The sequence below is a fragment of the Sparus aurata genome, chromosome 21 (assembly GCF_900880675.1).
Source record: "Sparus aurata chromosome 21, fSpaAur1.1, whole genome shotgun sequence".
NCBI lineage: Eukaryota > Metazoa > Chordata > Actinopteri > Spariformes > Sparidae > Sparus > Sparus aurata.
The window spans coordinates 32,291,998-32,314,520 of NC_044207.1; the positions used below are offsets into that span (position 1 = coordinate 32,291,998).

Below are 22,523 nucleotides of genomic sequence, written 5' to 3' on the forward strand. Positions count from 1 at the left end.
GGTAAAGTCAAACAACATTACCTTATTTAAGGAGTTATGTAATGTTTCTGTACCATAGAGAAAACGTTTTAAAAGAGAGAAATTACCAGTGTTAAATAAATGAGAAGAGAAAATGCTCCGCCAAACTACCATTAAGAAATATGACAAATTAACAATTCCTTATGTGTGTGTAAAAACACGCCGCTTTAAAGTATAGAGGATGGCATTCCATATAGCTCGACAGAGTTCTGTTTAATTCGGCATTCACATAAACCATAAAATAAACTCTATTTTTACACAAACTTAACTTTTAAAATTGATCTCACAACCAGCCTCCGTTTATAAGCTGCGCTGTTTTATGGGGAACAGATCCCAGGACCGAGAGGCGACCCGTGTCTAAAAGTAGATTTGTGCTGAAGCCAGAGCTCCTTCAGTGAATCACATACACGCCGAATTTATCACCGATCCACGATGAAGAGAACGCGCCCTCTACACCGTCTGTGTGTCGGAGTTTAACGCTGGTTTTCCGGTCTTTACCTTAGTCGTGACAATACAGATGCAGTCCATCGTTCCGAGCCGGGAGGAAAGCCCGGGAACATCAGCATCTCATCGCGCGCCGTCCCTTCTGCTGCAGCTCCAGCCGGGCACGCGGCTCACGGCTTCATCAACAACGTCACAGTCTCACACACACACACAAACACACATACACACACCGACCGACCGACAGCCTCTGTGTACCCGACAGAGAGTGTGTGCTCACCGGAGAGCCTCTTCATCCCTCCCCCGGTCCTCCTTCCTCCCGGTATCCGGAGCTCAGCGGGGGCAGGACTCACCGAGCCCCGCTCCTCCAGTCTGACGCTGCGTTCAAGAGCGGTGGGAAAACTAAACCCTCTGAAACGTACTGAACTGATCCTAGGCTGTAAGTAACTAAGTACTATTACTCTTGTAACTGGTGTCTCCTGCTGTAACGCTCCCTCACCTCCAATGCCTCACAACAAGTCAGAAAACCTGAACGACTGCATGTGTTTGATGTGAAAGTTCAGCAGAGCAGGACAAAATATTACAATAAACTGTTTAATATTTTCAGTTTTTAATTGGAATCTCATTAATCTGAGCGTCAGTGCTGCATGTCTTATTTACACAGTGCTGTTTGCTATTTAATCAGCTTGTTTGTGGATCTCCAATCTAAAATACCATATATTCCAACAGACGTGAAGGCAACACTGACATACCTGTACTGTATGAAGATTATGAAATTGAAGGTAAACACATCTCTGCAGGTGTTGTACATCTGAATGTCATGAGAAGATCACATTAAACTAAAAGATGAGCAGGACAAACTCAGAATGAAACATCACATCTTCACCACGAGCACATCCAGACTTCAGAATGGTACTCAAAGTTATTATAAAGACATTTTATGATTTAACGTGTAGTAAAGCTCTCATCCACTTCGTTAACACTTTGTGCTGCATTCATTTATCTTGGAGTTGAATGTTTATGACAGATATGTAAACAAACTGATGAGGACAGTCAGATGTACAAAATCTCGATGTGGACTAAAATGAACAATTATTTTCATTATTAATGAATCTGCCAATCATTTCCTCAATAAATCAAGTCATCACGCGTGTGTAATGAATCATAAAATAGTTTAAAATGTCCGTCACAACGACCACAAGCTTACATTTAAGTCCAGAACCAGAAGTTCTTCATTTACTCTCTAAAAGAAAAGCAGGTCTTTACATTTTGGAGGTTGGAAGCAGAACAATGCCTCGATGTTTAATGACTTTAGGGCTAATCATTTAAGCCCTAATGAGGATGTGATGTCACAGAACGCTGCATGTGTTCTCCCATGAAGCTGCGAGGTGTCCAACATGACATCAAACTGCTCCAGAGAGTCCACACACTGATTCAGTTTGAATTCTAAATTCAGGACTTTGAACACACCAACTGCCTGTTTGTTATCACATGTATGACTCAACGCCAAATGTCCGAGGAGGAGGACGAGGAGGAGGAGGAGGAGGAGAAAGAGGAGGAGGAAGAGCGAGTGTCGCAGCAGCAGCAGGAGACGAGGCAGTGTGGGCGGGTGGGACTCACAAGTATGAATATTTTACAGTTCCATGGAGCCGTCATGTGGCTGCTCCCTCATGTGTGTCATCATACGATGTGTCACTCACGCCTCCTTATTAAACATTCAGTGGTCCACAGGAAGTGATGTAACCAGCGTTACACACACCGAGACTACAGAGACTGAAAATCTGATTTCATTCAGAGATAAACATCATTTCACCTGAGCCCACTGAAATCCACCCGCTCACAGAGATCAAACTCAAACATCATGATAACGACTTAATTATTGTTTTATATTGTTATCGTCTTTGATTTCCTGGTGCGTCTTTATACTTTCAGGTGTTTTCAGTTATTTATGTGTCATGAGTACGTTCCATCAGGACCCAATCATTTCCTGAGAAATGTAATATAATCTACACTTCATTTCAATAAAACCGTAATAATAAAATGTCCTGACTGATATTGTAATAACCTTTAAATTAATCCTACAATAGACAACTTTTTTGCTTCGATCTCTCATTGTGAAGTAAATCTGATGTCACAGTGTGATTTCTGTAGAGAAAAAGACAGCGTCCACGTTTGGACTGATCATTGTGATATTCAGTCAACACCAGGTCGGACTAGAAGGTGGAATTACAGCACAAAGGAATCTGCCGATGTGCAACCACAACAGTTCGAGGCATTCTTTTCGCCGGTCTCTATCCCCTCGTAACGGTATAATAACATGAATAACTATGCAAAGAAAGAGAAGCCGGCTGATGGAGGAGGCAGAGAAGAAGAAGAAACCGAGGTACGTACATGAACGACGAGGCATCAACATCTGTACGTCATTAATCAGCACGCGGAGACGTTGTTGGAGATAACTCTGCTTTTCACTGTCTCAATTAACATTAGCTTCGCATTTATAATCAGATCAGAAATAATTTAATAATCCCAGGGGGAAATTATTTTCAGCACCAGCCAAAACTCAGGAAAACAGAACTTCTTCACCAACATGTTTATTTAGCTGAACAGTCGTCTGAAGCCTCAGAATGAAACCAGTGGTTGTTGTTTACAGCAGGCAGCACCGACAGACAGAACCAGAACCAGCGCAGCGTCCTTTCTTCTTCTCTGGATCAGACAACTTCCCTCAACTGTTTGATAATAACAATAACAGTTTTCGATACGACCTTTAGAATATTGGTAGAAATGTTTTGACACGATCAGTCAGAACAAATTTTTTGATGTTATTAGTCAAGTTTTTACATTTAGGATCAAGTTAGGTTTAAACTTCTTACATTTTCAGGAAGTAATCAAATAACTTGATGCTACTACTGATTCAGCTCCTGTGATCTGACGTCACGGACGCTGCGTGGGTGAATGACACACATGCAGTAATGCAGTGTGGAGGATTTTATTTCATCTCAGAGACTCAGATCAGTTTTTACTCAGAGGGCCGAGCAGCACAATCTGAAGTGTGATCATAAAGCATCCACTCAGCAGTGAGTCCACCTCAACAAGAAGATGATGAAGAAGAAGAACGAGAAGAAGAACAACAAAAACAAGAAGATGAAAAAGACAAAGAACAAGAACAAGATAAAGAACATGAACAAGAAGACGAAGAAGATGAAGATGATGAAGAAGAAAAAGAAAAAGAAGATCCAGCCATTGAACCACTAACACAACATCACCAGACTCCCTTAACAAATGTGTCAGTTTAGTGAGTTGTTGAGTTGGAGACACTTTATAAACTCTGTGAAACTGTCTCTGACTCATTCTGCATTATTTGGACCTTCTTGTTCATTCAGCAAATGTTCTACATGAACTTCTTTCTGTCTTTGAGTAGAAACATGGAGTCTGTTTGTCTCAGTGATGGACGGTTGGTTTGGTCACTCAGACGCAGGTTAACGTCAGCTGTGACGTGACGGACTGAGGGCTGGACGCTGTGGTCGCTCAGGACAGATGTTGATTTCCGGTCTGAGCAGCTCATTAGTGTGACTGTTAAAACCTGAGATGAAGCTTTCCAGATGTTTCTGTGAGCTCTTTGACTGCTTTCACTCCAGCCGGCAGATATCACAGCTGCTGCTGCTGCACACTGAGCTGTGAATGATGGATGATGCTGTTTAAACTTCACAGTGATCATTTTCATAAAATACCTGGTTAACAGAGGTGCAGAGTCATCAAACATCCTGCTGACAGTCAAACTGAGGTGACTGCAGCTGGAACAAATGTTCAGACGTCCCTCTGGTCAACAACGGGTCAGAACATCTCCATCCAACATTCAGTCATTTCTGCTTAACAGCTTTAAATGAACACATGAGGTGATGCCTTTAAAATCAAACCATGAAGACACACAGCAACCTAAAGAGTCGACGTATGATTGAAACCTGCACAGAAACCAGAACTCAAATCCACATGAACCACCACCATGAAGTCCTGAACCCAGTACAGCTCCGTCTCTCTGAGCCAGTCGTCGTCCGGCGGTCAGCAGACAAACATCGTGTCTGGTTCGGTCTGTTTGTGTCTTTATATGGAGGACTGAGACTGTCGAAACCAAACATTGTATTCAAAATAAAAGCAGCCATTAATTAATTTATAAGGTGTGACATAAGTTTGTATTTTTGTCTGGATTTAATTACCTTTGTATTAAATATCTTCTTTATTTACTTTTATAATACATTTTATTTAATCATTTTCAAATGTATTACATATTTATTTCCTTCCCATTTTGCAAAAGAATATAAAATTTAAAAAACAAGATTTAAATAATAATAAAAACATGTTTTTCTCACAATTTATAATTAAATAATGGTTTTAAACATTAATCGTCAGTGTTGTGTATTTATTGAAATAATTACTTATCTGACTTGTTTACAGTATTTATCTGAAGTCTGATTTAATCTATCGAGTTTGACTTAACTGTGATTTCATATTAACAATTTATTCTCCTTTGATTCAGTTGGATTATTTTATAATAGAATTTAATTCCTGTTAATTTGATCAAGTTGCATCTTTAAACTTTACAAATAACTCCACTGAGTTTTTCCTTCTAATAAAAAAAATTCAAGCATTTTTGCAATAAATGAAAATATCCATAAAATTACCAAATGAAACTGAATTTACAAAAAACATCTTTATGTCTATGTTTTTTTTTATTAAGGATACATAAATATTATGTTCAACATTAATAACTGCATTTAGTTAATTAGATGGAATTAGCCTAACCCAGAACAGTGAAAGGAGTGTTGGTTCTGTACTTTTACATATTCTTTGTTTATTAACAGATATCTTGTATAAATACGCAGTTGTCACAATAAAACTTGTGTAAAAGTGTTTTGGTCAATTGTCTAGGAATTACTTCACAAACTAATAATTCAAATGTTTTATGATTGGTGTTTGAAATATAATCAGACAGTTCATGGAGGACAGCAGTCGATCATGTTAAAACTAATTTCACTGTTTTCATGCTACGTTTTGTTCAGTTTGGATGTGAAGTCTAAATACTCGGAAGATTAAAGAGGATATTTAATGTTTTCACACTGGAACAAACTCTGTACCTTCAGGTTCTGCCCGTCACTCTGAGGACCGGAGCTGTACTGTTCAGACCCGACAACATCAACCAGAATGAATGAAGCACACTGAACCATGAACCCCTGAACCAGCACAAACCACCTCAACGCGTCGCTGCGTTTCATCTCCAGTCGGCTGCAACTGGAGTCTTTTATTAATATTAAAACATGAAACCAGAGAGGAAATCCTGCCGCGCGGCTGAGAGCAGCCAGAATATAAAGACTCTGACACGATTTAACCAAAATGAACCTGATGCACATCTGGCAGATGGACATGGAGTCAGAACACACATCTGTCTGCACGATAAACATCTTCCACAGAGAAGCATTTTCACACTCAGCGGTCAGATTTCTGTTTGATCTTTCAGAGCGACGACGTCTTCTTCATTTGTTTTGTCTTTATATAATGTGAGTCAGTTACGGAGGACTGAAAGTGCCAAAATTAACAATAACTAAATAACTGGCTCAAAAAAATATTCACTTCCTTTTGTTTTAGCATTTTATTTATGTATTTATTAATGTATCACTTTGCAAATGCAAAGAATAAATAAATAAATGCATGAATATATAAGTTCAAAAATTCATGATAAATAAAATGGTCGAACAAATTGGATTGTGTGAAATAGTGGAAGTTATACAGCAGCAAATTAAAACAGAAATACAAAGTTATGTTCTTATTAATGACATAGCTGACATCATTTACGGAGACATTTCTTTATTATTTACTTCATTAACTTTTGATCTTGGCGGTTTCAGGCCTCCACAGTTGGTCAGAGTTAAACTAAACAGAACAAATCATAAACAGAAGAAATCTGTCTCAGTTTTATAACGATTCTACTGACAATAAATCTTTTGGTGGACAAAGTTTACACTTGTCGGATTTTTACCTTTTAGTCACTTTCAGTCGTCTCTGTCGTGTTTGGCGAGCTGCGGCAGGATTTGTTCTCTGGTTTCGGTCACATTCAAACTGAACTACAGCGACACCTTGAGGCCAAACCTGACCCCTGACCCCCGACCCAGAACCCCCGCCCCCTCCGATGGTCCAAGCACACGAGGACTGGATGGGACATGCGTTGAAGGTGGACGACAGCCACGCCCCCTCCCACCAACAGCAGGCGTCCAGTACTTACTTGTGTGTCGCCGGCGGGCGAGCGCTTGGCCTGCGCCAGCGTGATGAGGATTTCATTTAGGAGGGGGGAGTCCTACGAGTGACCGTGTGTGTTTACAATCAGAGAAAGAGGAAAGAGAGAGAACGAGTTCAATGCAAACAAGACACCAGGCTCAGACCGATCTGCACTCAGGCTCTGTGGTTTGTTTTGAGCCTGTTCGTGTGCCAGACGGGTGGAGACAGTCAGTCAGAGGGAAACAGTGAGTGAAGAGGAGTTAAACAATCGGACAACTTCAGCTTTCATTTCTCTGCGTTTACATTTCCTTTAATTGAAGGTTTATTTGATTACTTTATAATCAGTGCACTTTGTGTTGAATACAACAGCAGATTCACAGAACGTGTCAGCTTGTCTGCAGGGTTATTTTTGGTGGATCATTTCTAAACTTGTCTAATGCCAACCTGCAAAAACACACCAGGATAAAATATCTTTTTAAAGACAAACCAGCTGATCTGTACTGATGCACATGTGAATGACTGCAGAGCTGAAGAACTGTTGATTTGTCTGAACTGAACACGTGTTCGACCAACGTAAGACTGGATGAGCGTCTGCTGCTGAAATAAAAGTCTGAGTTCATTATGATTCATCCTGACGGGATCATGAGAGTCTGAACTAAATTCTGATAAATTCAGACTGTGACAGTGTTGGTGTGACTGACTGACTGACAGCTGAACACAGAAGATGATCATCTCATCCGGCACTGCAACAGGTCAAACAGTTGTTACCTGTGGACCCATGTGACCCACACCTGACATCTGAACTGTACTGACTCAACTGCAGCCGACTCAGCTTCGTCATGTTCTTGATGAAACCAACAGAACATTAAAACAACCTCTCACTGACGAACAGAAACACTGCTCCTCCTCCTCCTCCTCTTCTTCTTCCTCCTCAGGCAATAAAAGCACAAAGATCATGACGCTTTAGATGGAATAAAATAACAAAAAAGCTTCAAAGGCGAAGCTTCTGTCCAACATGCTCTCTGAAATGGTATGAAACTTTAAAAAGGAACAGACACACACACACACACACACACACACACACGTCAGTGGGGTTTTAACGTGGTGCGTTCAGAGTCCAACACTCTGCGGGAACATGCAGCGCTGACACACAGCTGATCACGTGTGGACGGAGATAAGATGACTGATCGATGACACGACTTCTCGTTAAGTTAATTAAATCTAAAATGAGCTTCAATATAGAAAATATTATCAACGATTAGAAAACAGCGGCTGCACTGTGTTTAAGGAGATTTAAGTTAATAATCTTAATAAGCAGATAAATGTGGCTTTTTAATCGCTGCCTCGTGTTCAGTCGTGTCACACAGACGACTCATTCTGCTGGTTGTTATTCAGTGAACTGAAACGTGTTCACTTTAACTTTAATGTTTCTGTGTCTGTTAATTTGACCACATATTAAAAAGAAAGTCACAATAAATGATTTATAATGCTTTACACTTTACTGTCATTAAATCTGGAGGTTAAATATGTTAAGTTACTTAAAGCTGAATCTTATGGAGGATTCAATCTGCAAAATCAAAAATAAATAAGTTTCAATAAATACATTCATGTGTCACCAAAGCCATGAAAAAGCTAAACAAATGTTGTCATTCTTTAAAGACGATGTGACAACATTGACGTAACATTTCTATTTTGTGTTCTGTATTTATTTACCTTATTTAGCACCTGTCTTTATTTCTCAAACCTTTTCCTTCTGCATTGTGTAAGATTAAATATTCATAAATCAATTTAAATAAATGATTTATGTACTTATTAATGTGCCATCTTGCAAAAAATCAAACATGAGAAAAATCCAGAAATACATCCAGAAAAGAAAAAAAACATTAAAAAAATGACAAAAAGCGACAGTCAATAAAAACAAATCACATTAAAACAGAAATATTAATTAATGTCCTATTTTACACTTTAATTCTGCCTACATTTAATTTTAATATCTTTTTGGTGCTTTTACTTCTTTATTTGCGATCGTGGCAGTTTCAGGCTTCCACAGATTCTGACTTTACTACAAAGTAACGAGAGCTTCAGCAGCAGAAAAATAAAAATGTTGTCACAATAGCTCCTCCACAAACCTCAGTTTCCTCACTGATTTCACACTTGGACTCATGTGTTCATGATTACAGTGAAATAAGAACACAGAAGAAGAAGAAAACTCGTGGCCAGAAGTATGTGGACAGCAGACGTGTCAGGTCAGAAGAGTCCTGTGACATCATCGGACTCGGCTGCTGACTCAGCAGGAGGGAAATAGTTTCACTCTGTGTTTCTGTTAACCAAGTCCAGCTGATTAAAAACAACCAGCTGACTTTTTACTTCACACACTTTATCTTCACGTGTCTACTCACTTCCTGTCTGTCCAGGCTTTAATGTAACTAAGTATCTTTACTCCAGTATCAAAACCTTTAGTTACTCTATAGATTAAATGCTGCATCAGAGAGGAAGTATCTACAGTTTATACATACATGTAAATATATTGATCAGTTTACTGCTACTTTTAATATTTATTTATAATTACAGATACTTTAAGACTTTTACTCGAGTACTCTTCATGTGTGACTTTCACTTTGACCACAGTAATATTTAAACACCATATCTTTACTTCTACTCGAGTATGACTCTGTTATCTACCTGCTTTAATCCCATCACGTTGCCAAATAAAGATGATTTCATCCTAAAATAGTGAGGCGACGTGAGGTTTTCATCTGGTCCACACTGAGGAGTGTCTGACTGTACCAACTACAAGTGATACACTGAATAAAGGACGAGCCGCCTCGTGTTTGAACCCGGTCAACACGCCCTCTGGACACCAAATAAATGATAAATGACAGCCAGCAGCAGACGACGACAACATGATGAGGCAGGAGAGCAACAGAAACACAAGCATGACGCAGCCGGTCGGCCTGGATCCTTCCTACACCTCCACGCTCGTCATGTGACGGGTGATCAATAAGAGAGCAGCCATGGAGGCTCGTGCTGAACCGAAGCGTGGATCCTGAGGCAGCTCGGATCAAACAGAAGCACCTTCAGCATCATCCTGTCATGTTTTCACAGGTGTGATCTATTTTTAATGTTCTCTATTTTTACTGTTCTGTTCCTGTCACCATCGCCACAGCGGACAGAGCAGCTCAGACACAAGAAGAAGAAGTTCACTTCCTGTCCCGTGTGAGCCGTCAGGTCTTACCTCGATGCTGGTGCTAAGGCTGGGCAGAGTGTCCGAGGTCACCGTTGTGCTTTGAAGGCTGGAGAAGTCCCACAGGTGGACGGGCGCCATGGGGTCCGCCGCCTTGGAAGACTCCACCCATCTCTGACTGTCCAATAAGGTCACTTCGTAAAATTCCTGGATATCTGAGAGGACAGAGGAGCAGACATGTCAAGAGTGACATCAGAGTCCACGGATTCCCACAGACTTCAAATAGGCAGCTCTAAGAAATGTTGTATCAAATGTGGACTGTATCTGATATCTGAAGGTTTATTTAATCATTGTAAATCTGTGTCGTTATTGATTATTGACTTTGAGCTCAGATGGTGTAAACAAATAATGCGTCATGTTTCAGGTGTTGTGAGGAAACCTGATCCTCTTCTGTACGACCGACAACTTAAAGGCTGAACCTGATCAATAAAAGCTTGTTTCTTTGAGGGGAACGACTGCTCTTTAAATCAAATAAAAACATCGTATGTAACTAAAACAGGGCCGTCCACCTCATGACGATCACTGTAACAATAACTTTAATGACTGATTCTCCACACTGCTGAGCAGTGAGGTTCTGGACACAGCGGCTCCGAGCCTGCACAGCACGCTCCGCTGGGTCGGTAGATCAGGAAAATCAATATCTAATATCTGTTGTTGCCGTTTGTTGCACAGAGACACAAACAAAAACACTGATGTCATCTTTCCCAGCTACATCAGCTTCCCTCCACAAGACAAAGACTTCTGATTGATTGATAGTTTGATTGATATTCTGAGCCCGTCCCTGCAGCACCGGCAGCCTATGAGAGGCCACAATTATAAAAAGCCTGTGGTCACATCCAACATGCGACTTTATTTTTGGAGGAAGGCTTACAGAGAGCGGAGATCTAAAATAACCGAAGCTTTCTTTAGCTCAGCGCGGCAGCTGACCGCCGGGGCAACACAGATGTTTTCCCATCAACCATCACTGCAACAGCTCCTCGCTGCAGCTACCGGCCTTCAGATCTGATCACATATCAGCCTTCAGACTGCAGGGAGGGTTAAAAAACACAGCTGCAGTCACATGATCGGAGCTCAGCCAATCACAGGAAGCTAATCACCGTTATACGTCTCCACTGGAATTATTTGAAATACTGAACCACTTAAAAGTGTTAAAGCTAACTGTCCTCTCTCTGAAGTCCTGCACAGTTACACTTCTACATCGACAAAAACATCAGCGTCAGAAACGACTGTGGCAGCAAACAGGAGCTCGAACATTATTCACACAATTCAGAACAAAATGGACGTAAAGATCAGTTAAATGATTTAATGAATAAAACAACAGATCAAACTGTCTTCAGTTACTGTCGTATGAAAAGTACGGAGGACCAAAACTGCCAAAATAAAAATAAACAGCTCAATAAGTAAATAAACATTTTATTAAATGTTAGGTAAATAAACACAGCAGCAAATTAAAACTAAAGATAAAAGTAAAGATTCCCCTTAAATAAATGTGAAAAACATTTGATTAATTTATTTCTGTATCCCTTACCTAAAACTATTACTTTAATAAATAAATAAATAAATAAATAAACAAACAAACAGGTGAATAAATAGTGGAATCTATACAAAGTTAAATAAATACAGAAATATTAATGTACAACTACATTTATTGACTTGGAACGAAGCTTCTAAAATGGTAAATTATGTCATTTAGTGCTCAGAATATAATACAAAAAAATATATTTCTATGCATTTATTTCCGTACATATTTACTTTATATGAATTCACTTATTATTTTGTAAAATGTAAATTAAATAGAATAAATAACTATATAAAAACAACTTAATTATAGAGAATAAATTCATAAATAAAATGGCTAAACAAACACAAAAGTAAATAAATGGGGGAAATAAACAGTTAATAAAGACACAAATTAAAAGAGATCAACTTATGACACTTTAATAAATACACACATTTATTTTCAATATAAGTGTTGGTGTAATTAATGTCATATTTAATTAATATTTCTTAATGCATTTCTTTTGATTTTAGCAGCATCAGTCCTCCACAGAATTCAGCTGATCATTGTGATCAATGTTTGACTTTGAAAACGACCATAACCAAAATAAAATCTGACAAAATAAAGAACGTCTTCTGTGAGACGGATCAGAACCAGTCCATAAGATGTCGCTGCTGTCGACTCATTTCTGTTTGATAAGCGACAGAAACGATTGATCGATTATTATAGATTAGCAGATACAGATTCCTGCTCGGTCAGAAGCAGCTGGTGAACTCAGGAGGACTTCCTTCAGCTTGGCTCTTTCACAATAAGAGCCCAACATGTCTGGGTGACATCAGTGCCACGTGGAGCTGCTGCAGTAACTCCCCTCTGTAATCTGCAGCGCTTCAGACCGACTGGGTTCTGACTTCATGTTCCCTCCACCAGCCGGGTCGCAGCCTCACATTTGTGTCAGAATCTGGATCTCCAGCTCTGAATACTGTAACATAACCAGCAGCTGCGGGACAATCGCTTTGTTGTGAGAGAAGAAGAAACAAACGACTGAAAAAAGGCACAAAAACAAAGAGACGATTTTTCACCGATATGGTCAAATGTTACGCAACGCTCTCTGATGACTGAAAATAGCTCCAAACATCTACAGAAGCTGATGTAAGAACTAAAAATACCAAGTTCCCTGTTCTCTCCACGACTCGTCTCATTGTTTTCTCTCTCTTCATAATAAGTGAATTAATTCAGCAGAACTGAAGTCGCGTCTTTGAGCTTCAGACTGAAAACGTTTCCCTCCAGGTCAACTGTCACAGCCTCCCTGATCCTCTGACTGTTCATCTCATCAGGTCAACACAACCTGCAGAACTCACACGCTGCCTGCTGATCGCCAACACAACTGGTTCTCACTGGTCAGTTAGTCAGTTAGATTAAATAAATCCTTCAGCTGTGGTACAGGATCAGGGATCGGTTGCAACACAGAGGTCGCCAAGTGCTGCTAGCTGTAGCCCCTCCAGAGCTGAAGCCCAGTGAAGGCAACAGAACCAGGCTCAGCAGCCCAGATGAGGACTAGACCAGGACCGGACACAGCCTCCAGGACTGACAGAGGCCAGTTTAATGACAGGGAATATAAGAACTGTTACCGGGTGACTTTACGTTACGAGGCAGGTTCAGACGGGAACAGGAGAGTGGTGCAGCAGCAGAACTTGTTTTCAGGCAGAAAAGCTCGGCTGTGCTGAGATGAAGCGTCTGAACAGCCGAACAACTGAATAAAGACGTTTCACTTCTCATCCAAGAGGCTCCTTCAGCTCTAGAAGAAGGAGCAGAACTGAAGAAGCCTCTTGGACGAGAGGTGAATTGTCCGGTTCACTACGATACAGCACTCTGTATGAATACGGAGGCCTTCATCATCCTGAAATGACATTTTCAAAGAGCAAAGAACTCAAAGAGGAACCATCATGAGGTCTCTAATTGTTAATTTGTTAATTTCAACCTTTAAGTTTTAAATCAAATTAAAGACAGTGGACAGACTGCTGACGTCTTTACACCAACACTGATCCAGGACCAGTCCTCTCCGTGATCACATTACCCAGTTAGACTGCCGAGTCCGACACAGGAGCTTCTGTTGTGCAAGTCTAATAAAAGACCACACCTATCAGAGCAGCAGCTGGGTGGAAAACACACAACGTCCGGGATAACTTTTACACCACCAAGCCGCCACACCCAGAGTGTGCAGAGGTCAGCGGCTGACTGAACATCCAGAGTTACAGCTGAAAACTAATGACTCAGAGAGAGACGGGAACAAGAGGAACACGCTCAGATTTAAGTTCACACAGTTGAGGAGCTGCAGATTCAAACCGTGTTTCAGGTTCCTGAACACAAAGCAGTGCAGGTTAGCATCATGCTACGCTACACTATGGTACAAGATCTGTAAGAAAAATGCATTCGTGTTTAAAAAATACCTTCCCTGCAACCTGATCAGTGATGGAAAGAGACAGGAGGGCCGTTCACACCTGCTCATAAACAACACGACATAGTTTCAGATAGAAGGCGGATTTAGAGAGCAAAGCCAGCAGTTCCTCCTGCTCCCAGTGTGAAGAGTTAAAGGAAACATTCTCCAATCAAGAGAGAATTAAATCTAATTTAAAATAAATGTTAAGTAAGAAAAGAGTTTCATAGTTATGATGATCTGTGTTCATTAAAGCTGCTCTGCACATTCTTTGTTCGAGCCTCTTAACTGGGAGGTTTCTGCTTATGTAGGTGTTGAGTCACCATAACTGGAATATTTTGAGGTTTTGGTCTGTTGGTCAGAGAAAACGAGATATTTAAAATATAACAATATTCTTTCTTTTAACTTGTCAAGACAACATTCACTTTTTAAAAATACATTTCATAAATTTAATAGTCAGTTAATCAAATAATCAGTAATTGCAGACATTTATTGTCATAAATTAGGGTGACCAGACGTAGTCATCGCAACATCACCAGACTCCATTAACAAATGTGTTGATTTTAAGCGTTGTTGAGTTAAAACAGACTTTCTAGCGTAGTGAAACTGTGTGTGTGACAGATTGTAAGTCATTGTGTCCTTGTTGTAAATTCAGCATTAAATCTTTCAGCTGAAGTTGTTTGTCTCCTTGTAAAAAGTGTCAGTTTGTGGCAGCATGTCTGTACCAGCCTGTCTGCTTCTGTGTCTAAAGTGCTAAAGTCTTACCTGCCAACATTGATCAGCTGTTTGAACACACTGTTTACACTGATTTCACCATTTACACTCCATTTATGAAAGAAGAAACATGTTATTGATCTAAACATGTCACATGTTACAAAGACACTAAACAGGAACAATATAGGCTACTTCTTTGTCCCCGTGGAGAAAGTCCCCAGACTCCCTTAACAAATGTGTCAGTTTAGTGAGTTGTTGAGTTGGAGACACTTTATAAACTCTGTGAAATTACTTCTATGACAAATTCCTAACTATTTGGACCTTCTTGTAAATTCAGTAAATGTTCTACATGAGATTTGATCTCAGGTCGTCATTGGAGACCGATGTCAATGCCAAATATATACAGACTATTAGTTTATTTGCCCCCTTTTTTATTTCATAGATAATACATTTGGATATGTTAATGATAAATTGTCCATCACACTGGAAATCTGGTCACCTTATAATAAATCCTTGGCAGAGTTCAGACACTCTGCAATTAGCAGAGTAACATCCAAATCTTTACAGCCGCAAACTGGATGTCGATTTATTAAATTGGAAAGATTCAATAGATGCCATCTGTTTCTGAGAGAGGAATGAGGCCAGTCTGAACTGAAAGAATGAGAAGAAAAACAGAAACTGAAGCACACAGCTCTCTCTCTCTCTGTAAATCAGCGGCGGTAGAGGAGGGTGGGATTATGGACTGGGGGTAATCGTCGTGTCCACAGAGGGATTACACCGTGCTCGGCCTGCTGCAGACATCTCTTTTTGGGGAGTTTGGCAGATTGGAAACTGTGTGGCCGAAATCTATTTTTCATCAGTGACACTGGGACGTCAGGGTGAGCGTGACAAACACACCGAGGCCGGAGACACACGGAGACACAGAGGGTGTGGATGCTGAAGCAGCCTGACAACACTCAACTTATTACTATTTAATATCAAGAGTCAAAGCAGGAAGATGGATCCATATTATCATTTAATGTGTAGAAAGAAATGCCTCCAGAAGATGAAATAACGCAAGAGTTTGTGAAGGAAAGACTTCTGTTTTCTGTTTAATACCAGTTTCATCACCGGAAATCTGTCAGACCTGCAACACAAGGCAATCAGTGTTGAACCTGCTCTCTGAAGTCAGACGAGGTATGTATGTTGTGTTTGTCCATCATCTCCCATAGACTTCAATACAGCTGAAACCACAGTCTGGCCCCAAAGCCAGATTCAGTGGCGTAATGGCTTCCTTCTTTTTCAGGTTCCTCTGAGGAAAATGTCAGCTGTTGTAAGCCCGTTGGATCGCTGAGCCGTTCTCAACACTTTAACAGAAAACCACCGTCGTCTCTGAGGCGCGTTCACTGGAAGCTTCCTGTCCAGGGAGAGGCAGCATCGCCAACATGGTGGTCAGAAAGTTGGGCGGGGCGTGACCTACATTCAGCACTATTAACGGCTGCCTGTTTTTACAGGAAACACATAATTATGCTGAAGCAAACAGCACTACATAATCTGTTTCATGGGGACTTTATCATCAACATCAAGGACTTTAACAGGCCGAGTTCCCTCGAGTTCGTGGGAACTTTCAAGGTTAATTAGTGCTACAACAATGAGAATTTCCACAATGACAACTAGCAGAAAAACACACACGACAATTTAGGCCCTGCAGACACCAAACGAATGGCAGGGAAATGAAGGTGATGAACACCAACTGCTGTGTCGCCTCACGTCTGCTGTGTCTCTGCACCTGAACACACCACAAAGACGACAGCCGACGGCCAACTAGCTCGTATGTTCCTGCAGCTGAGAGGAGTTAACTCTCCGAACCAGCAGGTGGAGATCGTCTGTGTTCTTCATTCAAAAAAGGGAAACCAGAAGACTGCAGATACTAAAACCACCCGTGAAGCGCTCTCTCTCTCAGGTCCATCACAGACCGGAGCCTCACAAACCCAGACGCACCTGACGAAGTGCGAGTCCACCGAGGGTTTGTTCAGACAGAGAAATGAATCTGATGGGACTGAGGTTCAAGCAGCAGCGCGACCAAACTGAAGGAGGATGAAGATAAAGAAACGGGCCACTGAGTTCACACCGATGATCTCCACTCATCTATTAGTGATGAAGATGCTGAGGAGGAGGAGGAGGAGGAGGAGGAGGAACTGGATGTTTGCAGGATGAACAGAAACTGAAGGAATCAAGCCGTCGCTGTCGTCTGTGAACATCATGAAGTCAAATGTGACGCAGATTTAAGCTTAAATTTATACAAATATATTTATGTTGTGTGTTTTCAGGTGACTGGAGGCAGGAGAGGATCCTTCTCCTGTGAGCTGATGAAGAGGCCAACATTCATACTTGTTCTTGTGCTTTCAGCTCCATAAATATTTCATCAGTGACACTAGTTTCCTTTACATTATCAGGTCAGGATATAAAGGGGGTTTGGTTTATCGCAGCAGGTCAGCGTATCAGGTTCAGTACGAGGGAACAATCGGGTCAACCTGAGGTTTAACAGATGATCAGAACATCTGATTGTGCTGCAGAAGAAATCAACTCATCCTGACAAAACGTCAACGCAAGGATAAAGAAAATGTCAGCAGCTGTTTGTGTCCAGTGCTGCACGAGTTTTAATCAAAACATCTGAATCGTTCTGAAAATAAAATGTGTTTTTCAATCAACCAACGACCAGGAGAAGACAGATAAAGAGAGACTTTAGTGGTTTGGACAGTTATCTCTGGTTTTCTGCATCGTGAAGCTCAACTACAAGTTAACTTCAGAGGATCGGATCAAAACCAGACCAATCAGACCTCTGCAGAAACAAATCCTGCATCCCTACAGGATCCTGACAGGGACAAAAGAGTTGAATGTATATTCTTATAGACTCTGAGTGGCTTTGGGTTTAAAACAGTTTACTGAAACAAAAACTGTAATCCGAATATGATAATTCGTGCATTTTAATCAAGGGTGCACAATCACAGCACGGCCGAGTGAAACAAAGGTAAATGACCACAATGTCATTCGGTGCACGTTGGTTTCACACGCCGCCTCCACACAAAGCTCACCTGCTGCCATGACAACGGACTCTGCTAAATGTAAGGTGTGTTCGACTTTATAAAACTTACTGCTGACGGTGGACGATTACACCAACACTGTGTAGGAAAACTCATGAAGACAATTCTGAGCAAAGCTGATTTCTGCGCCTCATTCTTGACGCTGAAGATAAACAGCTGGACACGTTACACAAACCTTTACTTTAACAGGACAGTAAACAGCTGCGTTCACTCTCAGTCCAACACTAGCAGAGAAACATGGTGACTTTGTAATGATGACAGGAAACAGGAAGTATGTTAAAATAATCCTCACACGTTCATCGGTCCCTGTTTCTTTGTGTCACGATGGACAAACTTATGAGTTATGTGTAATAATCTTTACAGCTTTAACATTTAATAGTTGGATTTTGTTTTCTGCAGCTTTTTTAATTGAATTCAAACCTGATGTCTTCAAAGTATTCATCTCATTTTATCTCCAGTACTTCATTGATGGTTCTTCATGTGCTGCCGCTTCACATGTAAATTCATTTATCTCTTCTGATCCGTGTGGACCTGAAGTGTTTTCACCGGTTGCTATGGTGATCAAGAGATTACTACCTACCCGCCCTCGTTTCTTCTTTATCTTTTAGCCTTTCAGGTGGAGAGGACTCCTGTAACACCGACTGTCTCACACTGACAGGTCAGACATTTCAGCTAGTTTTCCACCTGCATATGTGAGCAACGTATTTATATAAAACATTTAGAAAAACAACCAGTGATGCTGGTTAACACCTGATCGAAGGCCACGCTTCAGACAGAGCTACACTCTCACAGCCAGACACCAAGTCAGTCAGTCAGTCAGTCAGTCAGTCAGTCAGTCAGTTCTGGGAAACTTAAACAGATCAGACCACATTCCTGCTGCTCGGCGTCCGTTAACCCTGCAGCAGCAGCAGCAGCAGCAGCAGTGGCGGCGGCGTCTCAGTTTCTCTGGTCCCGTTAGCTGGCAGCGTCACAAACACGCACCGCTATCATCAAAACCACAAACCTGTCGGGTGACTTTCTGCTTCACAACGACATCCACAAGATAAACAGACATGTTTCATATCGTCGTAGTTTAAATGATCTGTTGCTCTCACGCCAACTTTCTGCAGGTAAAAGAGGAGAACTGGCCCCACAGGATCAGCACTTCATAATCACATGGATTCAATAAAGCATATTTCCTCCCTGCTGCTCAGCACACAGACAGACGGACACTGAACATCAACGCAGCGCCGACACAGCGAGGAAGCGACACGCTGCACAGGAGAGTCCATCTGTGTACGAGTCCAGCCGTCAGCCTCAACACGCTGCCGTTTGTTACACATTTCTTAATCCGGCTGTTAGACAGGACGGAGGGATACACAAACTACAAACTACGCCTACATCACAGCAAAACACTGAAAACCACAAGTCAAGACCTCCGTCTCCTGCAGGCTCACAGAAGGAGCCACAAAACTGCCTGAACAAGTTCTTCTTCTCTGAACTTGGGACATGATTTCAGCTCGTTCGTTTACATTAAAGAAGAACTCCAACAAGTCGACTGCAGGGATGATGGTCGTCAACAGGTCCCTCGTTATTCTCCTCTGTCAGCTTCATGCTTTTATTTACATGATTTAAAAAGTTGATTCAAACATTAAAACTCAGTCATCGTCTGCTCCCTCCATGTTGATCACAACCTGACCTGAGGAGATGATCTTTACACTGCTGACGTGCGGCTGAGCTGGTGCAACACTTCAGCACTTGTAGCTCAGCAGCTCCAGTGAAGACTTTATCTTATGAAGGTGTGAATCTGGTCTGAGATCAGTTAGTGATGTGTTCTCTGCTGCAGACTGAGATCACAGCAGACGAGCTGATGGAGACATCTGATGTTTAAATCAAGTCTCAGAGCTGCTTCAGTTGTTCAGCAGAATGCTGCAGCTGTTTTACTGTGAAGCTCCAGAACTGTTCTGTGGGCTGCGACACTTCACCTGACTCGACAGACTTTAGATGATAAATAGTCTGAACAGAAGCTAAAACTGGCACAAACTATCTGACAGAAGAAAAAGTCAATCAGATGAACAACGTGAGCAGACGTCTGAGGTCCCGTCTCCTCCTCAGTATCGATCTCAGTGAACTCCTGCTGACCTCTCGTCTCTCCTGTCACAACACAGCAGCGTTCTCCACCACATCCTCTCTGCTGCAGCCTCACGAGCTGCTCTCCTCTCCTCTCCTCTTTTCTGCAGATTCCTTCTGAGGTTTCTTCCGCCTTCTGTTTGTGTCGTCTGTGTGTTCTGACTCTCAGCCCCCGGACGGTCACACCGACACACCGACAAACTTTATGACCTCTCGGCGTGCTGCGACGGCTCGCACAGGAGAAACAAACACTGACTCTTTCCTGCAGAGGCTTTCTGACATTTACACTGTGATGTTTGACCGTCAATGATGAATTAAATCGGTGGTTTAACCGACATTAGTGTGCAGAGTAATCAATAACAGGAGTCAGAGCTTCAGCTACACTCAGACAGGAACACAATCCTGAATACTGCATGAAATTAGGAGGAAAAGACGAATCAATACAAGACAGAAGCAACGACTTTAGATTTGGATGGTGTGATTATAATGTATTAATTTACTTTACATAAAATCACATGAGCAGGTTTCTGCTTCTTTATAAAACAGAAATAACACAGAGTATAAAACATGTGATTTATCTGAACCAAACGGCAGTTTTAAGAAGAAAATCATGAAACAAGTCTGAAAACTTCTCCAATGTGCCGCTGCACCAGGTCCACTTTCATTCCGTCTGCAGTTTCTTGCCTACATTTGTTAAATTTCCTCAGTGAACAACAAAGAAAAATGAGATACCATCAGGTGTCTTTCATGAGGGTGAGCCGAGTCTTTACAGTTACTAACCGCGACTCTTCAAACCGCCGTAAATCACTGCATCTCAAAATACAACCGTCAAAAATGACTTTCTGAATTCTTCTGTTGTTTTCATATCAGATCTACATTTACACTCGTGGTGACACCACTTCATTATCAAATCGAAAAATCGCTCAGATGATCTTTCAGTTCTGATAATCACCGATGAGCACGCCAGGGGCTAGCTTAGCATTAGCCTGCAGCATCACTTTCACACCTGTGTTACTGTTTATATCCACGTTGACTCTAAACACACTGCTAGTGGACGAGTTTCCCTCTGTTTTTTTTTTTTTGTGTTAGAAAACCAGCTAACAGCAGTCGATCACTGATCATCAGACTGCATCCAGCAGACGTTAAACTTGTTTTAATCAATAATATTTTGAAGAAATTCGTTGTTTTATCTGGAGCTGATGATGAAAGTTGTAAAAACTAACCTGCATAAAGACACCAGCAGCTGCTGCTGTAAAACATCTTTGTAAAGAAGAGTTTGTAGGACAGAACAGGGACACTGATGTGATCTTTACTGATCCAGATGTGATCGTCTCAGTGTTAGTCATCAGTGTTTGTGTGTTTTTACTGACAACATTTACGTCCAATTAATGTATATTTTACAACATTCTTATCAGTTTTCAGTTTCAGCTCTCTGACAGCACAACACTGTGTCCTTCTCTCTTTGTTTCCAGGATCTTAAGCCTGAGAGCACCTGGATGTTTTCCCAGGATGTGAGTCGGCCCTGTGTGAGGTGTGTTCAGGATCAGGAGGAGGCGAGCGTACCTATGAGAGCCTGGAAGAGGTTGCTCTGGAAGATGTCGATGACCCTCTGGATGGAGTGTCGGAGCTGCCGGTCCTCGGCGTGCTGCAGCTTGGCCCGGTACTCCTCCAGCAGCAGCAGGGCTCGCTGTGCATCTGGACCACAGGAGGAAGCAGCAGAGGTTCATTCTGGGCCTCAACCACTAATAAAACTAATCTGAGACGCTGGTCTGAATAAACAGCTGCTTCACTGCTGCAGTAATCCCTCAGAGCTGAAACACTGAGCTACACCAGCTCTATTCAGACCACACTGTAATACTTAATACTTCACTTTAATACCACTGAATATGAAGACATGCGTATAAAGTATAAATGCAGCCTGGTTTAGCTGAATGAGGCCTCTCCCCGACAGATAAGTATAAAGGTCAGTGTGTCAGGATGAGCTCAGATTTGGGTTTAAAGTGCATCAAAACTTCTCATTCAGACTAAAGAAAATCAGATTAAATGCTTATACACACATTCATGTCTCTGTAATCACTTTAAAGGCCTGATATTAAGGATTTAATTCATTTTAAGCCTTTTAAGGACCTGGAAAAAAGGTAAGATGTGTAAACAGTAAGTATGGGGCTGCTATTTACCAATAATTAAAACAATACAGAACACACAGATTGATATTCAGTTTACTGTGATATTAAAACATCCAAATCCTCATATCGAAGCTGGAAGCAGAGAAACTTCAACGTTTCTGCTTAAGAAATGACTTCCAGTGATTCAACCTTTTATTAAACACTTTCATTTTAAAGTCATTTTCTGTTTGAGTGATAAATTAAGTGACAAATCAGCTGTTAATAAAGGTCAGTGCTTCAGGCTCAACACAGACACAAGCATCTGCACAGAGCAGCAACACATGTTGGTCCATTAATCAAACCTCAAACATGTTCTGCTTCCAGCTGCTTCAATGTGAAGATTTGCTGCTTTTCTGACAGTAAATGAAGAGTCTCTGAAAAACTACGATGAGCAGTTTTCACATTGTTTTAAAGATTTTACAGACCAAACAATCAATCAGTTAAACGTATCTGATATTTTTAAGTGTCGCAGTATTTGTGGTTATGTGCGAGATTTTTCAAAAATATTCAAGTCTGTTACAGCTTCTTCAGGCTTTTATTTTGAAAAGAAAGT

At 41.2% G+C, this 22,523-nt stretch overlaps 1 protein-coding gene across 18 annotated transcripts in view; it reads right to left on the reverse strand.

Moving 5' to 3' along the window:
- dlg1b (discs large MAGUK scaffold protein 1b) overlaps positions 1–22,523 on the reverse strand; it is a 94,667-nt gene that overhangs the window by 69,305 nt on the left and 2,839 nt on the right. For 10 of the 18 annotated variants that reach the window (XM_030403604.1, XM_030403603.1, XM_030403608.1 and 7 more), the window contains 3 exons: positions 21,369–21,500; positions 9,959–10,122; positions 6,731–6,802 (listed from right to left, as the gene is read on the reverse strand). In XM_030403604.1, the coding sequence (XP_030259464.1) occupies positions 6,731–6,802; positions 9,959–10,122; positions 21,369–21,500 (368 nt within the window). Of the gene's footprint in view, positions 1–516; positions 816–6,730; positions 6,803–9,958; positions 10,123–21,368; positions 21,501–22,523 lie in introns of those variants that run through there. The other 8 variants (XM_030403607.1, XM_030403618.1, XM_030403617.1 and 5 more) reach the window with 2 other exon arrangements.